General features: G+C 39.3%; 1 protein-coding gene across 1 annotated transcript; it reads right to left on the bottom strand.

The window, feature by feature from the left end:
- Positions 1-1,118: 1,118 nt before the first annotated feature.
- Positions 1,119-20,971, bottom strand: ttc17 (tetratricopeptide repeat domain 17). Its single transcript, XM_075466552.1, has 25 exons — positions 20,753-20,971; positions 20,167-20,256; positions 19,750-19,919; positions 19,514-19,625; positions 18,592-18,723; positions 18,163-18,272; positions 17,911-18,058; positions 16,951-17,090; positions 16,293-16,453; positions 14,927-15,039; positions 13,501-13,653; positions 12,690-12,805; positions 11,250-11,406; positions 11,010-11,081; positions 10,473-10,697; positions 8,387-8,603; positions 6,301-6,420; positions 5,406-5,701; positions 5,130-5,283; positions 4,929-5,049; positions 4,575-4,734; positions 4,247-4,330; positions 2,540-2,659; positions 2,286-2,429; positions 1,119-2,154 (listed from the first exon to the last, which is right to left on the bottom strand). The coding sequence occupies exons 1-25, from the start codon at positions 20,921-20,923 to the stop codon at positions 2,023-2,025; spliced, it is 3,618 nt and encodes a 1,205-aa protein (XP_075322667.1). The 5' UTR covers positions 20,924-20,971; the 3' UTR covers positions 1,119-2,022.
- Positions 20,972-21,008: the final 37 nt, after the last annotated feature.

The following is a 21,008-nucleotide window of genomic DNA, read 5'->3' as shown; positions in this document are numbered from 1 at the left end:
CAAGATCGGAAAACCGTCGGGTGGGCTACTTGGCTGGATGTCACGGTTCAAATGACCCTAGGGTGAATCTACTCCGAAACACTTTCTAAGGCTGCATCGAACGGTAACGTTGTGTCCGCTGTCATGTTGGATTAACACTCTACAAGCTTCGGTGTCGCACATAGACGTCGTCATCGTCTTGCTGCCCCCCCGTTCTGTGATTGGTTCCCAAACTCAGGCAAAAATAAGGGCAGTGGTTTCCAGGCTGACTTTGCAGTGAGAATGAAATCGAGCACAAAGCAGCATGGGAATTCCCAGGCTAGTTGCCAGCATTAAATTTAAACCGAGCACACTATAAAAATAAAAGCACTCGTTTTCGATATGTGATACGGTGTCAGAAACGCAGACTTGTCTGTCTGTGCAGATATTTTAACCAATCAAGAGTCAGTTGATTTATTTCTGTAGTTTGTAGCAGATGGTGACAAGCGCACAGAAAAAAGTTTATTCAGTAAAATATTAGGATTTCAGCATCTTTATAAAAGACTGGAGAGTAGATTCTCATCCATCTGAGAACCGAGCTACACATGCTCAAAAGCAACACGTCCATTGAGATAGCAAGAAAGAATTGAACCCGACTCGTGAGGTTTAAGGTGCATTCATCACATCTAATGTTATTTAGCTATATTTGCATAGATATCAACTTGTACTTAAAGAGAATCAAGAATATAATTAATCCCAGATTCACTGTGATTGAGATAAATTCCCTTTTCCAAATCATGTTTGAACACAAAGTGCACCAACGGTCTTTGAAAACAACTAGAAGGAATATGCTTCCAGGGGTAAAATGGTCAGAAGAGAACCATCACTAATATCATTTCATATGGTACAGTATTCTTTTCTGAAAAAAGGAGTTTTGACAGGATATAAAGACAACTGGTGTGACCATAAAGAGGGGGAGAAGATGGGGTCCGCTGTAAAGAAGTTCAAACAGCGCCACCACCAGGCCAGCTTGAGAACCTTATTTGTTCATCATAGTTTTCAAAAAGTAAACTATTGCTTTAAACTAAGCAAAATGTTAGCATTTATTTAATGGTGTATCACTTCCCAAAGAGAAAAAGAACTGATGCAGAGAAGCAAAATTAAATCAACACACTGCCTTTAATACTGTACATTTAATACAGATTATTTTTTTAATAGATGGTCAATGATGAACCCTTATTCGGTTTTATGATTTCCATACATTTAAGAAGCAAATGTAATATCATTTTTCAATTTCACTCTTTTGAATTTAAGTTATTGGGTTGCAAAATTACTTTTTAGGTCCCGTATAAATAGGAATGATAAGAGAAAAAAAGTGCAAAAACTGAGAAGTCATTTTAAGAAGCACAGACAGTGAGGGCAAATATTGCTCGATTCAAACTCATTTCACTTCTGAGTCGAGAAGCACATTCTTTGCCATCCGAGCAAAAGAAATCAAGCAAAGACGGTATAACATCCTTTTTCAGTTAAATTCTTCAATAAGTTATTTTAAAAATGGTACCATCTGAAGATGGTGATGTGTTATTCTTTATCACAACGGGACTGCTTTTTTGATGCCAACTCCCGATATGAAATGCCTTTTAGCATAAAAGAGAAAGCTTTTCCCCCCCAATTAGCAGATTGAAATTATATTAAAATTAGCTGAAACGTAGGACCATATATGACTTCTATTCCCTGTATATCTTTGCAAGTCAAGCAATCCTGACAAAACAGAACTGACTGTCACACAGCCTTGATTGTTGGATAGCAAAATGTCTTAAAATTGTGGGAAAAAACGTATCTACAAGCTGTACTCTGTGACACTTCATAACTAATTCCTGGGGGTGGTTTGGCCTCAAAGGGAAAAAAAGGACACTAATCCAACTAAATATGAGGGTTGATACCTCCCTTTGGAAATTTAAATTTCCTCACTTTGACTTTGTGAAGGTTATCTGTGCGATTCATAAGAGCGTGCCCATGTGTCCAGGGGTTCGGGTACTCCTGGGGTCAGTCCGACTGAGCGCTTTAGGGCTGACGACGCTCCCGCTTGGTGAGCAGGTAACACTGAATGGTTCTCAGTCGGTCTTTGGCGGGAGCGAACTCCGGCTGCAGCTTCAGAGTCGACTCGTACCAGCGCATGGCTTTCTCAAACTCTTCCTGTGATCAAGACAAACTTGGCTCGTATCAATGATGAAGAAACAACTCGACTTTCTGGTTAAACTTGAGAAGCTGAGAGACAACGTGACAAAGGAAAAAAGAAAGAATAAAAACTTGTTTTTGCTCGTTACCATTGCAATATAGACATTGGCGAGGGTAAAGTGGTTCACAACAAAGTGCGGGGCGATCTCTACTGCCATGCGTGCGACCGTTAGGGCGTCTTCCCATAAGCGAGCATTCTGAAAGATGTTGGCGAGGCTGATGAGTGGCACATCCTGGTCCATGATTGAGGAAGGAAGGAAGAATAAAACATATACATGTTTAATGTATGCTAGGAAAACATTCAGAAGGGTTAACTGTTAGGAACATCTTAAGTCTAATTTGCCTTCATGTGATGAGGGGCATAGTTGAGTGCCTGCCGCAGACAGTCGATGGCTCTTTTGCCTTGGCCTTTGACTCTCCAGTACAGAGCCGCCATGCTGGATAACACCCAAGATGTCTGATTCTGCAGTTTTAGGAAACGGGAAAGAGAAAAATGTAAAAAAAAAAAAATGCAATTTAATTAGTATTTAGTGAGTGTTACATTCATTGAAGTTAGGTGTTACAACAGCTGGAGGTTAGAGCTGTTAACTTATGCACAGCCATCACGCTGTCAAATGGTTACTGTTGCAGAGTAGCTTTTTTTTTCTGCCACATTAGCACATTTCCAAACATACTCTGAGTCTCAATTAGGATCACAACTCTGCCATGTTCAACCATTACTTCTTCTTTCCACAGGATAAAATTTTAATCTTTTTTCTTTGGCTGAGGATTTACTTCAATGAAGCCCCGATGAGACTAATTCAACCAACAGAAGTGAATTAGGAGCATCAAGAGATGGTTACTGAGCATCCGTTTACACAACTGAATGTATTCTAATGTAATGCGTTGTCCAGCCATCTCGAGATGTTACTGACAGAGGTGGGTAGTAACGAGTTACATTTACTTGAGTAAGTGTTTGAAAAAATTATACTTTTAGGAGTAGTTTTAAGTCACTATACTTTTTACTTTTACTTGAGTAGATTTGTGAAGAAGAAACTGTCCTCTTACTCCGCTACATTAAGGCTACAATGAGCTCGTTACTTTTCTTCTTACCTCTTTGGTATTCTACGCCTCATTATTTTTATCCCCCCGTGTACGCCTCATTCCGCCAAAGGCTCTACCACCTGACTGTGTTTCACCAATCAAACGTAGCCGTGCAGTCTCGTCACGTGACCATAACTGAATCTCAGCGGCGGGACGGGTTAGCTTTATAATTTACAGTCGTAGCAAACAAAAAAAGAAATAGATGAAAAATGTCAGAATCAACGGTCGGAAATGAAAACAAAGATGAGGCCTCATACTGAAAGCATGTTTACCTTACAAAAAGTGCGAAACAGCAGCTACGTTATGTATCTTCTGTGTCAACCAAAACAAACATTTCAGCAGAAACTCAACATCTAACTTGAGGAAACAGGTAGCGATAAGTTTCCTAAATTCGCCCCCCCCCCATGGACGGGCGAATGTTTGTTTTTTAGGTTACATAGGTTTTAAACATTTCCTAAGTCTCTTATTTTTTATTGAAGTACTTGAATTTACCTGGATTATTTTAATTTAAACTATTTTGTAATTAATTAATTAATTTTAATTTATTTTATCAATTGGATGAACTCTAATTTGCCTGATTGAATTTTTGTGTTAACAAATAAATAGACGTTACTCAACATTTACTCAGTACTTGAGTAGTTTTTTCACCAAGCACTTTTTTACTCTTACTCAAGTAATTATTTGGATGACTACTTTTTACTTTTACTTGAGTCATATTATTCTAAAGTAACAGTACTTTTACTTGAGTAAAAGTTTTGGCTACTCTACCCACCTCTGGTTCCTGACATAATCATTAATGTTACAATAGCAGTCCACTGTTGAATGGTACAGAGTTTGTTTGAACGAGCACAACTTAAAATAAGTGAATATAAGAAGATTATTTGCCGTTTCACATTCAAGTCTTCGGGAGCATAAAAACATTTATCTCAAGGCAAACTTTCTCCCTGGAACACCTGGCAGTCCTTACCTTCTCCAGAACTTTAGCAATGCGTGTGCCCACCTGCTCAAAGGACTGGGGGGAGAACTTATCTTTGCCGAGGTTCTGTAGGACCTTTTGGTGAAAACAAGAAAAGGGGGACTTAACCAAGAGATGTGACCATGCTGTTGATTTGAAAACAATCTGCAGAGAATATAATTTTTATAAATTTCATTACTTTAGTTTTGATGCGATTCTGTTCGACTGTTTTTGTTTTAGTAAAGACAGGAACAGCCATCTTTATGCAACACATACTTTCCAGGCTCCCCACTGTTTGTATTTGGTTTGTGTGTAATCTGTGGCTTCTTTCATGGCATACCTCGCGCAGTTGGCTCTCCCCAGTGTAGTGAATGGCAGCACGATTGGCTACCCCCGCCAGGTGGTCGAGGGTGTGCATACTGGCAGCAAGGTTGGCATTGCATAAAGGTTCAGCCGCTGGCTCTTGGAGTGGAGTGGCGAAATCTATGTGCTCTGTGATGCTACAGAGAGGTGGTGAAGGGAAATATAAAATCAAAGCATAAGACTTTCAGTTGTTGATATTCTGTATCATTAAAATGTCAAAAAAGACAAGAATGCCTTTTTTGGGCTTTCACACAAAACGTATATTGTTAGAATACATTTCAAAGCCAGGTATTAGAAAATACTTCCATGATTTGGACATGGACTGTCTTACTCAATATTCTTGGCAGAAACAGCCAACCAAGTGCTTGCTACAGTGGTGAGGTCCACCCTCCGTGTCCGTTGGCACTCCTCTGGTCCTGGCCAGCCAAGACTTGTGTAGTCTCTCCATCGTCCTTCACAAAAACATCCCTCTCATGTCACTTTTCTGTGTTCATGCTGTTGTAGGCACATAAAATGCAGGTGCAACAACTACCTGAAGGACCAGGAGATGGGATAGTTGGACCGCTGATTTCCAAGACAGAGTGCCCTCCAGGCAGCAACTCCCCGCTCTGGCTGTCATCGGAGATGGCGACACTCTCTGACCCGTCGACCTTAGCTTTCCTGACCCGCTTCACCTGGAAAGTTATCTTGAAACCAACAACAAGACACACTCACTCATTTAGTTGAGTTATACACACACAGACACACACCTCACAGAGTTGTTCTCACTACTGAAGAAAAAAGAAAAAAGGTGAGCTTCCACACTTACCCACTCTGCTCCTTCGTCATCCTCACAGTTCCCAAAACACGGCCCACTTCCTGCACGAGCACCCATCACACGGTCATTCTTTAGCACCCGGATACCTCGCAGGTCCCCTCGTTTCCCTCCGACATCCAGTGCTCCCTCAAATGCACCCATCAGGTCCTCCTTCAGTTGCCAGTCTTCTTCTTTTTCCACTCCTCCATCTCCAAAAGAAGTGGTCATTTTAGATGCCCCTGAGGTAGAGGGAGACGCCTGCTGCTGCCCAGCTACTTCACCAGAGCCATTACTGTCCAAGATAACCTCTGACAGGTAGGGGACAAAGGAGGGAAGTTGTGTTGAGCTACAAAAGAATACTGATAGAAACATCATCTAAAGTCTGTTTTTTTTTTCTACTCTTTGTCAGAGCAGAAATTTGACATGTGTGAAACTACTAATAGTAGTGCGCTATTACAGGACATAACTAACCAACTACGTTACTAGTAGAGATTCACTTTTTGTGATCTGCTGACGCGTGGTACAGCCACAATGTTATCCAAGCCATAACCCCATCAATTTATATATAAACCTAGCAGTTTGTACTTAGGAATAACAGCTATGAAACAGCAAATCAAAGTGCAAAGAAGCAGCAACTGAATACAAAAATGTTTTAAAGTTAAGTTACTTGAAAACATGAGCGGTCAGGACGGCACTCCATTCTGGCTCTCGTGTATACCATCAAACACCAACCTCTCAGACCTCCGAATGTTAACTTCTTTACTTGTTACGTGCGATTTAACAATAAATGTATGACTGTCTGACAGAATGCTGTGACATTTGTGTTGTGTTATTTGTGTGTGCAGTGGCACAGCGATTGAGTAGATTAAGTTTTGGTGGCTATAGACTGGGTTGATGGCATTCTTACTCTCAAACAGCAGCGTGTCCTCTATGGCAGAGAGGGAAGGTGCGTCCTGCTTCTCTTCACTGCCGTCCCATTCTTCCAGTTGTATTCTAAGGTCCTCCTCAGCCATGCAGGCGCCACCCCCTGCATGAACGCAAATACAGATTCACTTATTCAAAACCTTAACATATTCACAAACATAGATGAAAAACCTAAGCATCTTTTTTTAATTATCAAAGTACATAGAATTTTGATTTAAACTACTTCTAATGCGGTTTTATTCACTTATAAACATAGAAATGTACATTTGCTACATTAGAGAATCTAATGCATAAAAATGTGAATTAAACAGCGTACATCTTATCATCTTGTTTCAGACGAGTCACTGTGAATAATAATGTTAAATTAAAACAATCTGCATATCAGGTCAGTTTCATAACTTTCACCCCTTTCAGAAAGTGTGACAGTAGTGTTTAAGTTAGACTTTTGTTTGGATATTCAGTCCTTTTCGCTTCTTTTTCTCCACACTATGCTGACACTACTTACCGTCTCATTTTACTCTGGCTTAGCTTGTTTTGTTCTTTCCTACCTTGGAAATTTAAGCTCATTGCAGCTCTGCTTTCTGTGTTGAAACTAGTCATTTTTTGCAGTTGTTTAACTTCATTTCTGAGACTCCAAAACTGGACTTTTTTGTACTGTAGCAAACACAAAATTGTTTTTGATGAATACAACAATTGTTTGTGTTTACTAAAGCTTTTTCCCAAAGGTGGTTGTGTTTTGTAAGTGCTTGTTTGACCTCAAGAACTCAGTGTGCTTTATTGCAGCGATATTTAGCTTTAGAGAGTAAAATATAGTCCTGTCTAAATATAGCATCAGCTATTTTCTGCAGCTTAAATTATTGAGTGGCAAAATTTCTCCACTTCAAAGCACTTTTCTCTTCACTCGCAATAATATGAAGGCAATGGTGCAGTTTCAGTTAAAATCAGGAATACAACAAAGTACAACTTGCTTTTCACCACAACTAACAGCTTCAAGAGACACACTGGGCGTTTAATGCCCATAGCACAAAGCAAACCTTTACCTTTACTACATTTTCAGAGTTGTAGAAAGGATGTTCAGCAAAGCCCAAGAACACTTCAGATGAAATAAAACTATAATACACATGTAGATGTGCCGGGTTCTACCCATGTGTGCACTCCATTCCACTGTGCTATGACCAACAACTAAATAATCACAATAATTCATGAAGAAAAGACACCAAGCACAATATAAGGCAACTACAGGCTGCAGCTTAGTCCAGTCGGTTTGTCAATTTGTGTGATGCAGCTCAGATTTAAATCTTACTTTGGAGAATGATGATATTTTTGTCAAAAAAGGAGAGCTTAATTAATACTGATTGAATACTTAGCTTCAGAAAAACCTAGAAATACCTCAGGTTCTCCCACAGCTTTAAAGTTCCAATGAAACAGCGAGGGGAATACCATCTACTTTTTTTTGTGTGTAAAAACAGAAGCCTCAAAGCCTGTACAGACAGGAAATGAAAGCGTTCTACTGGATACAAAACAAGCAGTGCTTCTCCTTCCATTAAAAACTAAAGGGTGGGTGGGGTAAAACAATCCGGGAATTAAATATTTAATTCACGTGATCTGAACAGTTTATAAGCTTTCATTTAAATTTAAATCAATTTCAGTCTCCACTTGTTGCTGTAATGTGCAGCTGCACTTCTCAACAACCCAGTGTTGACAATGCTAGAAAAGCCATCGCTAACGCCAAGTAAGCTAGTTTTATCCAAAGCATCAGCACAAACTCATAATGTTACAGCTACATCCACCAACAAGCAAATACGCTCTCCACCTACAAGAAAAACTAACATTCTAAAATAGTTTCTGTGGCAAAGCTTTCAGTTTTGCCTACTTTGTTTAGCTTAATGTTTTCCATGTTCATTTTTAACTCATTAGTAAAATGTATTATTATTATTATTATATTATTGAAAACCTCGTTTCCCTGTGGCTCCACATACTTTAAAACTGATAAATACTTATAACACATACCTTTAAACAACACATTTAGAAACAATTAAATTAGCATGTGTATGTTTTTAGTAACTCACGTGAGCAGGGCTGTCGTGACAGATTGTAAAGGAAAGGATAAAACTGAAGGCAACGCAGCAAAGGTAAGCAGGTGCGGCACTGTTCACAGCCAGCAAAGGATGAGAAGGAGGAGGACGAAGAAAGTGTTATCTCCAGGATGTGGCGGAATATGGCCAAAGCACCTGTCACGTTGCTCTGGGCCAAATGCACGCTCACCAGGCTGAGCAGGGTGTGGGGCTGAGGGAGTAAAACAAAACAAGACAACCGTGGAAAATTAGCTCATCGGTAGCATGTAGAAAATGGCACAGAGCTGTAGAATACATCTGTAGCTCCAACTCAGATAAAGGGACAAATGAAGGTATACCGCTTTCTATGTACAATTGGCAGTGACATCAGAAAGTGACTGACAGTATATTGATTGCCATTACCTACTATACTTTCCAAATCCAGACATTAAATAAGAACATGCAGTATTTAGGTTAGGTTTGCTATTATCATTCATTGAACACATACAATCCTTTTTTCCTCCCCCCGCCTCCCACTTTTCCCCCAAGGCTCAGTTTAATAAGATGTTGAAAACACTCGATTTTGGTCCATAATGACCGGCACATTTTCAGACAACACACTCAACCCTAAAACTTTCCCAAGACACTCACTGAGTTAAAAAGTGGAGAATCTGTGGAGAGGACTAATTTCACTCGGAAAATAAGGAGTGCTCTGCAACACAAACTCCCACAAAAAAAAAAAAAAAAAAAAAACGGAAATAAAATAAATGCCTTTTGCATAGGCTGTGTGTTACACAGCGTTTAAAAAAAGAATATCTTTTGTAAAACCTTTTGACTGGTAATAGTTTGGGATCTTTTATCCAATATTAACATGCGCACTGAACAGTGGAAATAGTTTTTTGTTTTTGAAAAAGAATGTGATGCCTCCACTGGTCTTTTTTAAAAATCAATACTGGTACACTGATGTAATGACAGTTGACCTTAACTGTGACATCAGCTGAAAAAAAGTACGAAAACACAAAAGTTTAAGACGTTGGCTGTGCTGTGATTGTGGTTAAATCTAAATCATAAGCATTACTGTGGGACTTGATTATTGAGAAAAAACTACTGGTTTGTTCCATGGAGAGGGAACATCAAACATGGTAAAAGGTTAACAGTACAGGTGAGCATACTTTATACTTTGACAATGCACACTCTAGGATTGAGCAAACACTCATTCAGTCGTGACATGACGGTCCCGAAATAATGAGGAGGATATGATGTGAAATCAGCAGGAAAAGATCTCCTGCTTCAAACATCAAACGGTCATGTAATTTAATGTCAAGTTATTGCAAAGAAAGGAAAGCTGTGTTTTTAATATACTGCTTTTGCTGAGGCCCAACTTGTATGGGGATAACTGTATTACTGACTCACAAACTGGTGTAAACTCTGCAGGGGCACTGACGAACAGCATTTTAGAGACCGGTATCAACTAATCAGACTGAAGCAGAGACTAAAGTGACACAAATGATTACATCCAACAAGGTCGTAAGGGAAAAGCTATCAGAAAAGTGACATTTAATTATTTGTTGACAAAGAAAAGAATGTATGAATGTCAGAAAAATGACACACAGGAGGCCACTTTTCAAACAATAAAGCCAACATACAACTCGACACATTAATATTTGTTCCATCTTAACACGATTGTTGATAAATGTCTTGATAATGAGCAGAAAGGTGAGCCAACAGAAATAAAGCAGGAAATTTCGTACTTTTAACTATAATATCAGTAATGCAGTCAAAATGAAAAAAATGTATCAATATTCAATCTCTGATCTCCCAGCTCCACAAGTTGAAGCGTCTTTGGGCAGGATGCAGAGCCCGACACTGCCCGCTATCACTTCATCTGTCCTTGCATGTGCAAGACAAAGACATTTTCAACAAAAATGAGCTTTTTGAGCTGAACGGCCGGAGTCCAGCTATACTTCCACTCTCACCTGCTTAACAGGCACACATGTCTCCAACTAGCCTTTCTTCCTTTGGTTCAGTCCTTTTTTTCTTACCACTGTATGTATTCAACTTTAGAATGCTAAAAAAAAGCTATTAACCAATGTGCCTTTACCTCTGACGCATTGAGCGTCAATGCGTGCTCCAGCAGTGTTTGTGCATGGGTGCTCAAGCCGTTGTGCAGCAGCAGGTTAGCAGCGTTGGTGAGGGGCAAGTGGTGGTAAGGAGGCGGTGCTGAGCTCAATACTTGGCGCAGGCACTGCAGGGCACGGCTGCCATTGCCTTTGGCCCGCCAAAATAGAGCTGCCTCATTGTGGACCTGCCAGCAGGGTATAGTAACCTGCATATACAAACAAACCTCTGTTAGCCTTGAAAAGAATGATTTAAGATGGTATCAGACGGATGGAGATGGAAGCAAATAAGGTGGCCGGGTGAGTCATAAGACCAAAATCTGAGATGTGATGGAGACCTTTTATTAACCAAATACAACTTAAGCGTTTGAGTACTGACTCAATGAAGCATACATTGTAACTTAATAAGACCAAAATCATACAATCTGCCACTTTCCACTGTTTTACCCTATCAAGCATTTTCCCATAAATAGTGAGGTATAATGTAGTCCTGTGAGAATGGATGACTGAGACGCTCTTACTTGTTTCATAGCTTGAGCTATTCTGCTACCAATTTGCTCCAGTGTCCATCCTCCACTGCGTAACAGTAGAATCTGTTGAAGCAAGCAGTAATATTCAATATTTGACTTTCTATTGCATTAAAAAAAAAAACAGACAAAGAGCAACAATATGCTTAAAGCTGTAAACATATGGATCAATAAATGTATCTATAGCATCATGTTGCTAAACAACTCTCTGTAACACAATGAACAGACATGTACCTCAGAGGCAAAGGGATCTGGCAGCTCCTTTTCTTCCAGGGGCCAGTCTAATGAGGCAGGCAGGAGAGCTGGATATGGTTGTGTGGCTGGGCTACAGTCGGGCACAGCTGCGGTCTGAGGAGGATTGCTGCTCCCATAAAGGAGAGCTGCTACTGGGCTGAATAAAACCGATAAAGACAAATTTCACTCGCGTATCGTTTTTCAGTTTGATGTACAGCTTTAAGTACAGAAGCCTTTTATAGATAGAAGCACAATCTGCAATGTGGCCTATGTAAATGACCATCTATAGATCTGTTTGCTTAAAAGATCCACAAAAGGCTCGTGTACATTCGAGTTTCTCTGCCTTCATGTTTTAGTTATTCTATCCTTGGCCAAGACAACAAGAACTTAATGTAATAAAACCATACAAATATGTGACAAAAGTTCACAATTGATTAATACATCAAACATCTTTTACATAAAGATGTATACGTTTTAAATCGGTTACTTTAAGTCACTTAGAGTTCATTCAACTTGATCAGCTTCTGTAAATTCAAACACTTTTGAAACTTGTTTCAAGCAAAGGAAGCAGCATATCTAAATGCTCCTCTTCAAGGTTCAGTACAGAAAATGGCAGGAGTGAATCCTGAAAGCACAGACCATGCTTTACTGAGCTTTTTTTGAGCAATGCAAGACTAAAAGTAATGAAGAAGCTCTCCAAGAATGGCTTTGTAAACAAGAACATGGTAATGATGGAGTGTACGCATAGGCCGACCATCCAATAAGAGCATAAAACAAGCTCTGACGAGTAAGAGCTTAAGACTGAGTGATAAACCCCAAAGCCCCTTTATAGACTGTATGAAATCTATGTAAACATCAGAAGAATGAATGCCTGTGAGCTTTTCTGAAAGCTTCAAACAATGGCAACTGAAAACAGAAGTTACACAATGTAGCTATGGTTTTATGAATATCTCAGGAGCAAATAAATACTGATCAACATTTACTTTTGCTTGAAATACTGCAACGCTGAAAAGAGGCAAGGCGCCAGAGGAGATGTGTGTTAAACTTTTGAAATGTTTGAGTTTACATGGATCGGCAGAGTTATGAAACGGAAGCAACAGCATACATCTAAACAGACGGAATACTGATTATTGTTTTACCATTTTGAGAAATCTTGAGAGAGCCTGTTACATATTGCTTTTTTTTTTTTTTTTTCCACATTGAAACTTTATTTAAGCAATATGCCGCATAAACACGACATACCAAGCTGACCAGTTAAAGCTGTTGACATTCTGGGTAGAAGCATGTCAGGCTATGGGGACGCTACATTATAGTGTACATGACTATTCTGTAGCCTCTCCATCGATTCTCTAAGAAAAGAGGAGAACTAAAACCCAAGTGAATTGCAACTATGCACAAACTGTGTCCAATTAAGATGCTAACGCAGTATAGTCTACTGACCTGAGGCCCTGTGTTTCAGGTGGAAGGTAATAGGTTGGTAGCAGGTGAGCAGGGGGAACACTCGGGTACTCGTGGGCGCAGTCAGTCCTTTGAGGCCATAACATCCTCTGTATGTCCTAAAACAAAAGCAGTTTCAGTAGCTGAATGACAAAGTGTACCATGAGAGTACAGTCAGGCCAAATCAAATCTTAACATCTATAAATGAGTCCTTTCTGGAATTTAAAAATCTTTCGAGAACCCAAAATCGTCAATAATCTATCAACTAACTGCTAAATATTTCCAACAGGAATCAGAAAATGTTGAAAAACAGTTTTAATGCTTTGGAACAGTGTTCAAAAAATTAATGCTGATCACATGACTTCATCCAAAAGAACAAAGTTGGAATATCATTTGTTCAGAAGTCATATTTTCCATTGTAAATTGTGTTCTCTGTTGCCAGACTTTCCATCATGTTCATTTATCACTTTGTGCTATTTCTCACTTCCCCCCCTTTTAATTCTGGATGGAGCAGTAGCGCCACCTAATGACTGTCCTGAGTCAGGCATTAGGTGGTGGCTGCCTAATGACCGACTCTACATTTATATAAAAATAGCAAGTTGAAATGCTCATTTTTTAAATCGGACTTGGCTAATTTTCTGATAAATAATAAATTAAAAAAATATCTGTTAAAACATCCCACATACATTCGAATGGAAATTCAGACACTGTTTAAGTTCTCTTCAGTCTCTGAAATGTTTTGCAGTAACAATGCAGATGTTTCTTTCATCCTTTTGATATGCAAGAGAATTTGGTTTCAGTCCTCTTATCTTGCCTGTGTGTGATCCTGATGGCTGCCCCAGAGGGCAGCAGCGGGATCCTGGTCCCCAGACACAGAGGGATGGAGCTGGGGGTTGGCTGCCGTCAGGTTTGAGTTGGGTTCTGACACAAGTGCCACACTGGATGCCACAGACACCTCGTCTCCAAACTAAAAGAAACAAAAAAAACAACTGAGAAACAGAAACTAAATAAATTCTTTCTTGGTAATGAGTCATACTTTTTTGTGCTGCAATTGTGAAAAACAGTGTGCGTTAGAAAAGGAATGGATCAGTCAAATGTTTGGACATACCTACTCATTCAAGGGCTTTTGATGGTTTCTGTTGTTTTTTTACTTTGTCAAACATTAGATATACATAATACTTTTCTATGTAATAGGCAGGTACGAAGGAAAAAAAGTGTACAAGAGATATTTTAGATTTTTTTCGAGGCAGCCAGAACCTGCCTTCTGTCATCCTTATCAGTCCATGTCATATCTGCTGGGTTCAGTTCAGCTAATGCAGCACTCCATCACTCCGCTGATGGTCAAATGTCATTTACAGACTCTGACTGTGTTTTGTATCACAACTGAGATGAAAAACAAATGACGGTCACATCAATCACAGACCAGATGGGACAGCTTGCATCTATGCAGAATGCTCTAGTTGCTAGGCCGGTTAAATGTCAACTCGAATTCTAAAGGAATCACCATTATTCAGCAAATCATCCAACAGCATCACAGCTCATCCTCCTTGCTTCACAGTGCATACACAGATGTCAATACAATCAGTACACTTTCTGCATGTTTTCCAAAAACACAGTTGTTGGATTCAAGTCAAAAATTTGAACTCAGAAAACCACATGCAGATTTCCGTTGTTGTAATAGGCATTCCTTGTGTTTCTTTGACTTAAGATATTGTCTTCTTATTAGGAGAGGCTTATTTGCAATAGAACCATAAGGTCTTGATTCATACAATGACTGAGCAGTCGCTGTATGCCGTTTGAACTCTCCATATTCACCTGAGGTGAAGAGATCGTGAGTTTCATCATCTTAAAGTTCTTAAAATCTTCAGGCCAGACGGACCTTCATCCATTGAAGCATTGGTGGATCGCCTTTTGTTCCGACTTACTTTAGCAGTTCTTGCAATGATGTGGATCACTCCAAAAGTGGCAGAGGTCTATTTGGTGTATGCCAACATTACTCCCATGTAACATAACTGGTGGTCTCAAATACATTAGGAAATTCTAACCTGTCCAGGTTACTACCTCAGAGAGCTTTCTAATATTATGCCTACAGCAGCTATGTCTGAAACATCACCACAAAATATGTCTTTTTTTTATTTGATGTCTTCAGCATTGTTCTTCAGAGTAATATTATGATGACGGTACCCCCACACTTTCAATTGGTATTGTATGTCTAACACTGCATTATCCCCAAAACTCACTTGAACGTAGTGTACATGTTCAAAAAGGTCCCCCCGATGATAACGCACAGGAAGGTCAAAGGGGCAGTAGAGGCTGCGCTGCTGCTGACCCAGTCGACACATCTGATGGTTCCCTAAAATAGAACACACAGAAACACATGGAAACACACACAAAACTTAGGTGTTGCTCTACACAGCAAGATCATTCAACATAGGCAGGTAATTAGTAATCGTATCATCATATCTATAAGGACATTTTCCAAGTCCAAATCATACAAACTTGAGTTCTCAATGGATCTAATCATTTTCATATACATTTGTGTAATATAAAAGCGTACGGCCTTCAGCTAAACTACTGAGATATGGCCACCAGACAGTTAAATATCTTAATGAAAACAGTTAACTGTATCATAAAAAAAACTACCTGGAAAAAAGGAACAAATTGACAACAAAAAATCATGAAGAAAAATGAAAAACAACTACCAGTGGCCCATTTTCTTACAAGGCTCCTATACTGTATTTCAAAAGTGTAGTATGCAAAGGTTCAAGGTGTACAGCGCTCACAAAGGTCTGAGGCAGAAATAGTGCCCAGTGATTAAGATTTACAAACTACAGAACCAATATTTGAATAAGATATAGTTAAGGACAAATTTTTCAAAGTTTTATGGAGAGATAAGATGAGAGCGTCTCTTAATGGATCAGATGCATGGATCACTGTTGGGCATCTTAAGTCTGGCGCCAACAAGGTAAAGGGTGGGGGGTATTGGTTTAGGCTGCTGTCATAAGGATGAGCTAGTTACAACTTTTAAGCTTGAAGGTGGACTGAAAAAAATAAACTTTCAAACCTGATGCCAGTTTCAGAAAGTTAAATTCTTCAAGAAGTCCACAGCGATCAAGAAAGGCACAGTCTTTATGTAGGACAATGCACACGCCACTGCTTTCTACAGACAGGGCTCTAAATATGACCAAATACTGACCCGACTGTCACATGAATCCTAACTTAAATCCTGTTCAGACCTCATAGGTCTGATTCAAACGTTATATTTACAGTGATAGAAGACAACACCCATCTGAACAACATTTGGAAACTGCAGTTAGAAAAAGGAAGTCATGAACTGAAGAAGAAACTGTCATGCCCCCCGTAACAGAGTGCTCATGGCAGTTACCAAGTGCACTCAATTCATTCAATTAAACTAATAATACGGAAAACATTCACCAACTAATTAGTTACTTCTGATTATTATAAACATAAGCTTTGTTCCAGCATAAAACGTACTAATTCACAACCAGCACAAGTCGCTAAATCATTCCATAAGCATTTAAAGTTAAAAAACTTAGGATTCGTGATTCTTAGAATTATTCTCAGTTACTGCCCATGGGATCTCACCAAGTTGAGCTTCTTTAGCCATCTGGGTTTCATGGATAATGTTGCGCAGGATCTGTTCTTCCTGCAGCAGCTTGTGTTTATCCAGTGCCTCCTGTTGGCGGAGGTAGTGGTCATGCTGCTTCTGGTACTCTTTCAGCTCATTCAGTGTCCGCTGCAGGGATCTACAACCACCACAAAATTAAGAGGGGAAATATAGGGCAATTGGCAGAATTACATATTATGTATCGGCAACATAAAATCCAGATTTTTTGCAAGCCAAAACAGGCTTTCATCAAATAATACACCAACCAGTCATTGATCAAAATTAGAAGACGGTACTCTAAACTCTTAGTCTACCTAAAAGCCTATTTTTTAACGAACAGCTCTAAACAAAATAATAAGCTCAGCAATACAATTGTAATTTTTATGGGAAAAAGTTGAACTAAATACAGAAAAGCACAGAAATAAATGATTGTGATGTTTACTCAGAAACAATAACCATCATTGATTTATTCTTATACAAGTTCATTCATTTATTGCGTCTCTCAGTCTCTCCAAATAGACCCTGCTTTGATATGTGATATTTTTACTTGTGTAATATTCAGATTTTGTGATCAATTTAGAGAAGCATGATGCAAACAACCAAAAAAATTGGAGCATTGCATAAGTGCTCGTCTACCTGTGCTGGGCTTCCAGGCGCTGCTCCAGCTTTTGCTGACAGAGCACAGCGTGTTTCCTCCTCAGGGCCTGCTCAAAGCCTGGCTGGGCCTGCAGTGCCTGCTCGTAACACAGCACTGAGTGGTTGTATTCCCCAAGCATCTGGTAAGGCAGCAATAGAAAAGAAGACATAAATTCAAATTCAAATTCAAATTCAAAAAATACTTTTATTTATCCCAGAGGGAAATTAAATGTTGATGTAACTCAATTAAATCAAGGGAGTTATTATAGATGCTGATGGCTGTGGGCAGGAAAGATTTCCAGTAGCGGTCCATTTTGCATCCAAACTGAAGAAGCCTTTGACTGAAGAGACTCTGTTTTCCGATAACAGTCTCATGGAGAGGATGTTCAGGGTTGTCCATAATTCTCTTGATTTTATGCAAAATCCTTCTTTGCATTATTGCATAAGTTCCACAGTCGTCCCCAACCACGGATATAGCACAGATCAAACTATCATTTCTTTCATACAGAAATCACAATAACAAGTACACTAAAAATATGTACAGCGTAGTACACACATATTACATTAGGTCAAATGTTGATTTTATTTAGTCCTTTGCACAAATCTAATTTAATATTACAAATTGTATTTAAAAATATTCATCTGTAAGAACAGAAACTGCAGACAGTTTTCTTTCCTAAAACGAAATGACATCGTAAAAAAAGTCCTGATCAATAAATCTGTCATCCCAGCAGGACCATGTGACCTTTTTAAGAGCTACATATACAGTAAATAAAGCAGCATAAACATACAACTAGAAAGTATATATCAATATAACTAATTAACAATGGACTTCCCTTGATCATTTTACTTTTAAACAGTTTTGCCATGTAAGCTCACAAACAGTCTGCATGGCTGAATACATGCTTGTTTTGTGGTTTAAAAGATGCAAACCTTTACTACGGTTTCACTTTTACTTACAGCATAAATGTTGCCCAAGGTGTAGTGACTCGTGAAGAGATCTGAGGTAAGGTCAAGGGCAGCGTGGGCGAGAATAGCAGCATCCGCTGAGAAATGGGCTCGGTGCAGGATGTTGGCCATGTTGACAAGTGCGATATCCTTATGCTGCCTAAAAGAAGAGCAAACACAGACACATATCTGTGAGTAGCATCATAAAATAAACTGTAGATTGGTGGTGTGCTGTGATTAGCTCTGTGGCTAGCCTGACACTACCTTGGGGAGAAATGCAGAGCACGCACGACACAGTCCACTGCTCTCTGAGGCTCGTTTTTCATGCGCCAGTAAAATGACGCCATGTTGTATAGCACCCAGGAGGATGAATTCTGGAACAGAAACGCATAGTCAGGAACAGGTTTTTCAAATATCTTTCAAAGTCAAGCTCACACTTGTTTGGCCTCTGTAAAAAATAATCTTTCATATGTTTGACTGAAATGAAATAAACACAAGCAAATAAAAAGCACACACGTATATATGTACAGAAAATCCCCCAAAATGCATTGATGGCACATTATCCAAACTTGACAAATTCTATGGAAAAAAAGGATGTGTTGTGCTTTTTTCCCCCTTCAATATTTGTAAAACAAGGGTTACGATTATTTGTACATTTTGGGGGGGGGGGGGGGGTTACCAAGTAAGAATTACCTTCAGCAGGCCTTGATGGATGTGATGGCCCAACTCGTCAACACTGCGACCCAGCTTTTGAGACAATGAACTAAAAATGGGATCCTCCTTAGAAAGAAGGGGAGAGGTCAAGTTCGCCCTCTCCTGTACACCCTAGAATAAAGAAACGAGAAGTTCTTATTACATGTAATGTTGTCATGTCTAAATAATGAGCAGTTTGCTCATTATTATTAATCATTATCTTTTTTCACATTACTTGACCTCAATAATAATAATTACAATAATAACAATATTCACAGTATAACAATACTTCTTTATCTCAAGGCCTAATTTATTAAATTGTTATTAGACTTGTGTGTGCGTGGCAATTTGTACTTCTAGTTTAAAAACAATATAAACCTGAAGACAGACACCTGTGTTACACCATGTCCTATTTAAATGTGTATAGAGGAAGTTCGTGTCCTTCCGAAAAGAGAACAAAAGCGAGTCGCCCTTACTTTTCTGACAATGATGAGCAGAATAATTGACAACTAACAGTGTGAATATACAATGTGTTAACAAAAAATGAACACTTGTAACCGCAGCTGTATGACCATTTTAGAATATTACTGCAAATGTGACTTCTGTAGATGTAAGCCAGTTAACAAAGTGCGTGCCCCAAGTGATTTCAAATGACAACCCTGTTACAAATGTTTACAAAGGGTAAACAAAGAATACAAAAAAAAGCCTTGAAACATTTTGAAACAGGATTAGTTATGTTCAGCACCTTTGACTTGCACAACTTTAACAATGACAAGCACTTTCACACACAGACTGTAAAGCACACGTTTCAAGCACAGACGTTTACTTCAACCTCGTCATTTTACACATAACAATTGTTAGGTGATAAATAATTACCTACATGCTACTAATAACTGTGAATACTAAAGAATACTCTACTTACCCTGAGATGCTGGAAACCGTGGATACTATAAGGCAGTTCGAACACTTTGGCACAGTCTGGTTTTTCCAGATCTGGTGGCAGAGCAGGCCGGGAATCAACATAGTCTTCAGGGCTGCAAGGAGGAGAGGAGACAGAAATGATTTCAATAGATTTTAATATAACTATGAAGACAGACTGTACACATTCATATTCTCAAATCACAACTACATGCTTTGGGCGTTTTACTGGGAGTTTACCTTATGTCTTTGCTTTCCAATGCAATATAAGTGCCATCATACAGGTCCAGATCTCCCAGGGGGACCTTAGCCATTACACAGTCTGCATCCTCTTTATAGTGTCGCTGCTCCAAACCGGTGTCTCGATCTTCGTTCTCCTCTATGTGTATCTTTTGTGCTACTAGCTGCTTCTGCTCAACAATAACAAGAAAATTAACAAGCAGTGAAGCTGAGTAAACGCATGAAATTCAGAGCAGAGGAAAGATGTAATGCAAAGCAGTGAATATTGTGGTGACAGGAGGGGATTATCAAAAAGGAAAGGCTGTATTAGCACTAAAATGGGATTTTCTGCTGCTTTTTTTTTTTTTTGTCCAAACTCAAATTAACTTGAACAAAAATTAACCAGAATCGCAACTCAAAGAAAGAAAAACTACACACCTCCAGCTTTTTGAGGTAGTTTACACGAGTTTCTTGCCTCATGAAGATCACAACATCATGAGGGTGTTTCAGATTCAAAGGGGAGTCCACCTGAAACGAAACAGATTCAGATCTCAAACTTATCCCATGAAGTCATGTACAAAACGGTCTATCTTACTCTAAGATGTGCTAACTCATCCTGTCAGACTCCCAAAGCTTGACACATAAACAAAACACGGGTTTTATAACAGAGGATAACAATTTGCTAACGGTTGGAAAACCAGCACTGACAAGTGTCATTAAATCTGACAAGCAGTTTCTGAAGCAGACGTTAACAGACGCCTGACTCTGCTGATAAAGTACCGTCGTCTTATCTTGTTAAATTAAGATAAGCGACTTACCTACACAAATGTTATTTTAATGTCAATGCTAGTTTTCCTCCAACTTGTAACCAGCCGCAGCTGTTTTACTGGGTTTAGACAAACGCTTCAACTACATAACTAAACAATATAACAAACAGTTCTAATTCATGCCAAGAGAAATAGTTAGCTTTAGAAGCTAGCCATATAACGTAAGCGTTAGCAAGTCAATGAGCTAACTGGCATACTTGTTGTTGAATTTTCCCATCTTCTGTGACAACCCAATGGGTCGTAGCTCCACCGGAATCCACTATAAGAACACAAAGAAGGATGAAAAGCCTCCCCTGGAACGATGTTTTCCGTGTGTAGTTAACACGACAGGGGACAGATTCAGGACAGATTTTCCTGAGCTCCGCCATTTTTTTCTATCTTCTGCTACTCTGTGGCAACTCCAGCCTCCGGACACACGGCGGCGCTCATGTTCCCGCCGATAAAAAGACTGTC

This window comes from Odontesthes bonariensis, chromosome 1 (genome assembly GCF_027942865.1).
Source record: "Odontesthes bonariensis isolate fOdoBon6 chromosome 1, fOdoBon6.hap1, whole genome shotgun sequence".
NCBI lineage: Eukaryota > Metazoa > Chordata > Actinopteri > Atheriniformes > Atherinopsidae > Odontesthes > Odontesthes bonariensis.
The sequence above is the reverse complement of the archived record's forward strand: the minus strand, read 5'-3'. Positions and strand labels throughout refer to the sequence as shown.

What these genes read in the sequence shown, in the direction of transcription:
- ttc17 (XM_075466552.1), bottom strand. Translation starts at nt 20,923, where the DNA reads ATGGCGGAGCTCAGGAAAATCTGTCCTGAATCTGTCCCCTGTCGTGTT. An exon ending in GGCTAAAGAAGCTCAACTTG is followed by an intron (nt 15,040 to 16,292) that starts GTGAGATCCCAT and finishes GTTCTATTTTAG; the next exon opens with GGAACCATCAGATGTGTCGA. An exon ending in AACATGTACACTACGTTCAA is followed by an intron (nt 13,654 to 14,926) that starts GTGAGTTTTGGG and finishes TGTTTCTTTTAG; the next exon opens with TTTGGAGACGAGGTGTCTGT.